At 37.7% G+C, this 8,314-nt stretch overlaps 2 protein-coding genes across 2 annotated transcripts; both read right to left on the minus strand.

The window, feature by feature from the left end:
• Window positions 1–23: 23 nt before the first annotated feature.
• LOC108758907 (histidine-rich glycoprotein) lies at window positions 24–1,039 on the minus strand. Its single transcript, XM_018504131.1, has one exon. It carries the CDS (start codon window positions 1,022–1,024, stop codon window positions 173–175), a length of 852 nt encoding a protein of 283 aa, XP_018359633.1. The 5' UTR covers window positions 1,025–1,039; the 3' UTR covers window positions 24–172.
• A 5,051-nt stretch (window positions 1,040–6,090) lies between these two features.
• On the minus strand, window positions 6,091–7,895 carry LOC108758747 (spore wall protein 2). Its single transcript, XM_018503832.1, has 3 exons — window positions 7,637–7,895; window positions 7,137–7,373; window positions 6,091–6,635 (listed from the first exon to the last, which is right to left on the minus strand). Exons 1-3 carry the CDS (start codon window positions 7,866–7,868, stop codon window positions 6,394–6,396), a joined length of 711 nt encoding a protein of 236 aa, XP_018359334.1. The 5' UTR covers window positions 7,869–7,895; the 3' UTR covers window positions 6,091–6,393.
• Between the last annotated feature and the right edge of the window lie 419 nt (window positions 7,896–8,314).

Here is an 8,314-nt window from a genome sequence, read left to right on the forward strand (position 1 = left end):
CAAACGATTATTTTTTTGCGCGTGTTAGTATTCGCAGGTTTATTCTATATAAAGAATGGTACAAAATACAACAATCGCGCGACTTGGTCGCGTGACTTGGTCCGGAGCAGGTACATAAGCCGTAACAGTAGAACGAGTAATCGCTTTTTGATACGTATTTGAACGTACAACTCTAATGCCCCTTCTTGTAGCCGTACTTCTTTCCGGAATGATGATCGCCTTTCTTGCCATATCCATCGTGATGGGAATGGTGATCCTCGTGGCCGTGTTTACCATGATGACCTTTATGTTCCTCGTCGTGATGACCTTTGTCATGATGGCCCTTCTTGCCATGGTGATCTTCATGATAACCGGAATGATGATGACCGCCCTTCTTATGCTGGCCTTCCTTTTTCTCATGATGACCGTGGAAATCGCCGTGCTTCTCATGGTGCCCACCCTTATGATAATCATCGTAAAACTTATGTTCTTTATGGAACTCATCCTTATGGAATTTGTTGTGATAACCTTTGGTTTTATGACCCTTCTTGTGGCCCTTCTTTTCACCGAACTTTCCACCTTTGTGACCCTTCTCACCTTCGTGATGCTCACCATATTTTTCGTTCTCATCATGATGGCCCTTCTTCTTGCCTCCGTGTTCCTCGTGATGGCCTGCGTGATGCTCCTCATCGTGCTTACCACTGTCACCTTTGTCATGATGATGATGGCTCTTATACCCCTTTTCACTTTTTCCACCGTGATCCTCGTGATGATGAGACTCATGTTTGTGACCACCTCCGGACTCGTGATGATGGCCCTTGTGTTTAGTCGCTGCTGTTTCGAGATCGGTTTCGTCTATTTTTGCAATCGAGGACGATTTTGCGGCAGGCTCTAAATGACCTACATGGTGGTCATCGTTCTCTTGTACATTGCGTCGACTGATGCGCGATTTCGCACTGGCCAAATCTCGGGCATGACACGTCGTGTGCAATGTGAGCGAACATATTGCAATGAATGACAGAAATAACATCGTACCTCGCACCATCTCGATCGCACTCGGTTTCGATCGAACTGATGGCCGATGTTACTACGGTTGACACTTAAATATCGATGGTCCAGCTACTTCCGTCACGGCGCGGCCGTATGTTTCCGCCGAGTCCACTTTCATCCGCACGACCGCAAGTATTCCTAAATTTCGTTCCAATCTCCGTTGATACGGTGGGGAGGCACACGGTTTCACACTTTCTCGCATCGCCGCACATTGCGTTTATTCTACTAGAATATTCCGTCGTGCTATCTTGCAGCGTTCAATCGGATGTTAAAATATTATTCGTTGAGTTGGATCTCATTTCTTGCTTACGAAGTGACATAACAAATCGACTCGTTAACGTTTCTCTGAGTAATATTCACAAAATTATGGGTTTCCAACGATTGTTCCGAACAACAATGTAAATTTTTATTTGATTAATCGTATCTCGATACACTGCGTGAACGCATTGTTTCCGCAAAAAGTTGTATCCGGCGTCAGGAAGAACTTTCCATTACCACTTTTTCCGCGAGCATCGGTCTGCCGCAGGAACAATAACCACGGAAATTTCTAGACCGCAACAAATCGCATTATCGATCTTCGTATCGATCTGTTCCTTTATCCACTTGCAATCAACACTTGCGTTTAAACATACTTTAACGTAAATATTAGAATAAAATATAAGATATAAATTGAATTTATATTTTTACTTACTTAAAGAAAAAAAGGAATTTCTTATTTTCACAATGTTTGTTAAATAAATATTTGAACATCATTTAAGTAATAATCGTTGTTAAAATATTTATTTAACAAACTTTGTGAAAGTAAGAAATTTCTTTTTTTTAAGTAAGTAAAAATATAAATTTAATTTATATCTATTCTATTCAATAATAATATTTACGTTAAAGTATGTCTAAATGATAAAATGTTACTGTTATTTTTATTTTTTAACACAATAGTAATTAATTAATACATGAAACGTAAAAACTCAATCGCGAATGGCAAAATATCTATTTTAAATCAAAGTGGCATCTTGTTGTCCAACACATGCATGCGCCCCGATCAACATCTCACGTAGCGATGGTGACCTCAATCGATATTTGAAGTTAAGTACCCTACCAGGTGCTTGCGCAATCATTTTAATTAACGTCATGACGTACAAATACAGGATATGCATATGTCGCGCTGAATGCCCTAGAAGCGTTTTGTTATCACAGCATGTGCGCGTCGTCGCGTTCGCTAGCTCATCGATAAGCTGTCTAATTTTACCATTAATTCTATCACCTGTGACATAAATTCGCCTCTCGTAAACACAGCGCCATTTATAACGTCATAAACCAAAAACAATTTATTAAGTTTTACAGACGTCGGCGACGCGTATATCACGCGTGGCGTTCGTTGCGCGGATCGTTTCGCTAACTGTTGACCCATTTGTTCTGGCAACCCTGACAGTTTTATTAGATGATCTCGAAAACCATCGAAAACTAAGGAAAACTAATAACATCCGCAGCCTTAATCATCCAACGATTCTAATGTCAATGAAAAGACGAAACCCGATATTTGGAGTTACTCAATAAAATCAGAAAGTCTGTAAATGTTATCAAACAAAAAATAAATTTCAAAATTTGTAACTGATGATTTGGTATCATTAAAATTTAATTTGATGAATTCCGTCGGAACGGAATAAACAAATAGCAGCGACTATGATGTATATGGTAATAAGAAGTGGAAAATCGCGATAGTATCGGTGTTGATTTCCATTGCAAATCCAAAGTATCGGCCCGTTTTGCAGTCTGAAATACTACTCGATAGATTCTGATTCTTTACGATCTTACTTGGCAACCACTTTCGATTGGAGATTGGCTTTCGCCGGTGTTGGCGCTGCATAATCAAGATAAAGATTGGTTACTGCCCAGTTTCGAGGATCTCTCAGACAGAGAGAAGACTAGGGGTTCTGCCAAGTTCGATTTCGACTCAGCGCCGTAACGGAGATTAGATTAGGTAGCGTTCGCCGTAGATCTCGACTCAAATGGAAAGATTGCTTTGTAAGCAGATCCAAGGCGGCGTCGGACCATCCAAATCATTCGTCTCTTTGTTTGGCCAATGAGCTCAGCGCATGACTTCATTTCAAATCTAAAATATCATTGAAATTTTTACGTACAAAGAAGCGTTCGTGAATCGTGGCGTAACTCGTTGATTCATCAAGCGTTTTACTCTCGCTCGGTTGCGTCGTTCCCGAGGAGTGTTAACAGTCGAGATTTGAAAACTTTCCGGGCATAATCTTCATAATTAGAAACTCAACCATATCATTAAATCTGACGTGCGAGTGGTGCATTCTGATTATAATCTTATTCATACTAATATATTAGTCCTAGTATTATAAAAAATGAAAGTTATTATTTACAGGACTTTTTTATTTTAGAAATATAACAAAGACGGAAAAATCACGAAAAATAGAGAACTTTTGAAAACTCTTGTTCGAGATAATGCCATTAAAGTACGTAAGTTGGATAAGTTTTTTTTTGTTGATTTTGTTCATAATGAAAGAAATAGCGAATACCGCAGACATCGTCTATTCCGCGTCACTAAGTTGTGAGGTGTGCAATCAGTTGATGGAACCGTTAGTCCGGGCTCTCCCAATCCAACGACTGAACTGTCTCTCACATTCAAGTCTTACCCTCGCACCATCTTTCCTTCTTCCTTTCTTCCTTCTCCGTTCCCCGCGTTACCACTCTCGGTGCATTCTCGCATGTTGAATAAAACCGTCGGGTTATACACCGACGCGAACAAAAGGACCTCGCGCTGGCTTCTGGGCTGCTAATGAAATTGTTTTCTAATTTAAACCCGGAGAGACCACCCCGACATAGCTACCATTCTACGGTCAAGAGCCCTATTCGAGCTACAAGCTTTTCCGACGATCGCCGCGAGAGAGCTGACAGTGATAGTCTCTAATTTGAGTTCCCTCTCGCTTTGCTCGCCTTTTAAACTCATTTATGCAAGCAAACAGTTGATATTTTCAGCTGATCCACCATTGTGATATTCTCTTTTTCACTGCATGCGATAATTGAAACATATCGCAACGAAATATTTAAATAAAATGAACCAGCAGAGCGGTGCGCGTATACCTTAATATCTATTGATCAGAACATCAAATAATGTATTAATTGTTTGCATATACCGTTTTGAATATGAATTAAGCCGATTATTCGTTCAATAATGGCATGTCTTTTTAATTCGATAATGATAGAATAAATATATATTTTCTCCTTCATTTCTAATTAAATATACGCACAACGCGATATAAAGACGAAAGTATACACAATCAGCAAAATTTTTTAAAAATCCTTTTCAATGCATACACACCCAGATATCTAGATATTGAATTTTAAACAATAAAAATTTTTATATTTTTGTGTGAATTTTGTTATGACTTAAAAATCCCATTTTCGAAAAACAAATAACAATTTCGCACAGACTTCATATTGTTTTCACTTTTACATTTTTAACGATAATCTTGTGAAACGTGATAGTGAAAAGGTGCAAAATTATGTATTGACAGTTGAATTAAATCATATTTGATATATTAGATTGCGCATAGGCTCCGGAAAATGGTTGAGTGAAGCGATGACAACAAAATATTTCTTTGTCATGTGCAGCGTTTAACGATAATTATCTCGCACAATTAACAAACTGATTTTCCGCTCGGGGATGGGCAACCACCTGGAAAGTTTCCTCGTTATAAATAATTGCAAAATGCAAGCCGCTCGTAAATGTTACCTACACCAATAGCCAGATTTAAAATACGAGACACATTCTTGCGTGACGGAAAGTACTTTTTAACAAACACTCACGTTTTTATCGTATTTGTCTTCTATCAGCTAAAAATGTATTTCATTGGCGATTAACCGTGTCTATTGTCTACCAACTGAACAGCAATATCTACAATCTAGTACAGTTTCAAGCCTCCGCTATTAAACGCGTAATTAAACTGTATCTGTAATCAGTGGTGAAATAGATTCGAAAACCTATTTGCTTTTTGCGCAAATAATACAATACACGTACTGATTCGAAGCTTGACAAAGACAGTGAACAAGTTATTGCTTCTGACCCTCGGGTGGTGTTAAATTAGAAATTAGAACTGCTCTCCGCAACAAACCAAACTACATTTGTACATTCACGCGGAGAGATTAAACGATAATTTGATTAGTTGGTGTAGCTAGTGTACGTAATAAATGTTAGAGTGCAGCGTAATTTATTCGAATTAAATACTTTATCCTAAGTGAATGTCGTACGACATGTATAAAAGCCGAATCGCGTTAACTCGAAGAATAAATGGCGTGTCGGCTACTGTGGTATTAAGTCGTAACTTTATTTCTTCTTTGCGAGAAAAAAAAATTCTTATTCTCTTCTACCATTATATTCCCATTCTTTAAAGTCTAATTACATCAGTGACATTGATTTTGCGCAAAATGTGCATACTTATTTCTGCGCATCTTTAATTACATATACATATTGGGATACATATTGGGTTTTGATAAAGAAACGAACCACTTAATGGATTAATGTTTCGACGAACAGATACGTATCCATCCATACCGTGAGAACGAACTATTTGCATGCAACGCGAAATGTACCCCAGAATGGATTAGCTGTTGATAATCGATCATGCACGGACATTGCTAATGTAACAAGTTTCGCCGGGCGGTAATTTCAAGCGTACGCTCGTACTTTCGCGATCGATCCAAGCGCGAAAGCGTAAAGGCAAATTTCATAATGGAAAAGCTGTTATAATATTAATATAGCATTCAATTTGGCCGGCAGCGTGCTTTATTCCACATTATTTTAATGCGACGCGTCGATGCAAAAGATTTTCGCATCCTTTAATTAAAGGTGTTGAAAAATCATTTGTGTACAAATATTTGCATCAATTATGAATAAATAGTGCTTATTACAATTATGTAGATGGCACAAAAAGTTCAAAGTTAATAATCAAGTGAAATTAACACATATATTGACGATAATATTTTATTGATTATTAAACATAAATTACTTTACGATCGATCTATATTACAAATTTAGTTGCAAAGTAAGTATTAATCGCTTGTAACAAAAATGTGTATGTGCGTTTGCGTGCGGGTGAATAAGTCATTTTTATTAAAAATGTATTTACGCATATACGAAAAAAAATATGCACTATTATTTTTGATAATTTCAATGATGACGCGCGTATTTTATATTTATGATAACAGGTTGCGGTTATTACAGGTTGCGGTTACGAGTTGCGGATAACATTAATATCTATAATAACAGGTTGCGGTTGAAATTAAAAAGAAGGCGCTCCAATTAGGACTGAACATTTAACATTAAAATGATATACGCTGATAAAATTAATAATGATCCCCTTCTTCTCCCTTTTCTCCATCAGAGCTGTAAGAGCTATGCGTTTCGTAAGATCCCTCGTCACTATCTCCAGAGGAATAATTTTCGTTGTGGCTGTAAGATTCCGGTTCTTTCTCTATGTAATGGCTACTATAATGATCTCCATCGTCGCCTCCGGTATAGTGCGAGTATTCGCTTCCTTCATGGTGATCACCCCCATCAGCGGCGTGTTCCGTATCGATCATAGTACCTATAATTTTCATATCGTATTAAACGCTAGTTTCGCTTTATTCGTAATTTATTTTAAAGCGCTTTGGTGTCTTATAAACTCATGTGTTTCTACAGTTTGGTTAAATTTTATCAGATATATATATATATAATTTTTAATTTTACTGTTAAATTAACAACAGTAATATACAGTAGTATTTAGTAACATATATAGTCTTTGCGAGATAAATAAATAGAAACGAATCAGAACCTTTAGTCATTTAAATTTACAGAAGTATAGACTGTACATTCCTATATGAAGTTGTCACTTGTTATCGATTTAGGAAGGGAAAGAGTAGTTTGATTCATATCTCTCTCTGTCTCTAAAGTATTAAGTTGAAGAGAAATGCTGATACAATCAATTTTTTCTATGATGCTTGGGGAATGCATCTATATCTATTACATCTATGATCAGATTTTTTTTTTTCATTATTGTGTTAGTATCTGCTATTGATTAGTAAATTATAATTTGACGATTCTTTACCTGCGCCTTCGTGATCATTCTTTTTCTCGTTATGATCTTTTTTGTGACCATCATCAGCATGGCCTTTGCCATAAGAGGTTTGCGTCTCGAACTCGTATTTATCTCCATCCTGTTTGTGGAAGGTGTCGAGAGTCTTGTAGCCATGATCACCTTTACCGTAGGTTTCCTTCAAGTAACCCTTCTCACCCTCCGCATCGCTCCCGTAGGTTCTGTAGTAACCGCCCTCGTCTGATTTGCCTAAAACCACATTGTTGTCCGCCCTTGTTACGCTCAACAAGACATCTAACGCGTTCCCGAAATTCTGCACTCGGCGATAAACATTAATTTAACATATCTCAGAGAGAGTAGGAGAAAGAAAAAATATAAATTATACTCGTTTCAACTTATTATTGATTTCTTTATAATTATTTAAATAATAAATTATATATCTAAGATATTGTGTGCATATGACTTTTTCGTATTTTATATTCTATTAGAAACATTAATTATGAAGCACATACCAGATGCGTTTTTCATGTGTTTCTTAGTATCTTGTGGCTTCGGTGCGTTACCAGCGCTTATTAAGTCCCTCACTCCCGCAATGAGACTTAACGGCGCCGGTTGACGTACCTCACGAATGAGTGAACCAACAGCGACAACATCGTTCTCGACATTTTCATAAATAACAGATCTGGCCAAGCAATTACAAATGAACAGGTGCGGGAGCAGTGACACAAACAATATCCAATACATCTCGCAGAAGATTACTTTAATCTCGTCGGTTTCAATGATTCCTTGCTCGTTCAATCCATCTCGCTGAATCTTTTATATCACTCCCACCATCTCATTGTTAGATAAAACCCTTCTGAAAGAAACAATAAGCATTGTATGTATTCGTATTGATCTTGCAAGTCGTCGCTGTGGCCAATCGTTTAAACGAGCAATTTGGCTTGGGCCTCGCTAATTTCGCAACAGCTTCCGCGGCAGTCGTCTCTACAGAAAAGAACTGTATTGTGCGATTGCCTGTCCAAGATTTTAGACAGGTTAACGATTGATCGATCGCAGAAATTAGAAAGAACCGGTGATTGTGTCATTCACTGTCGTCTTACGTAAAAGCATCTTTTCGTCATCAAGGAAGTCATGCCGGTTTCGTCAATCGGATTCGCCAATAATGGCAACTGATCGATTGCACTTCGTCG

This window comes from Trachymyrmex cornetzi, unplaced genomic scaffold (assembly GCF_001594075.2).
Source record: "Trachymyrmex cornetzi isolate Tcor2-1 unplaced genomic scaffold, Tcor1.1 scaffold16, whole genome shotgun sequence".
Taxonomy (NCBI): Eukaryota; Metazoa; Arthropoda; class Insecta; order Hymenoptera; family Formicidae; genus Trachymyrmex; species Trachymyrmex cornetzi.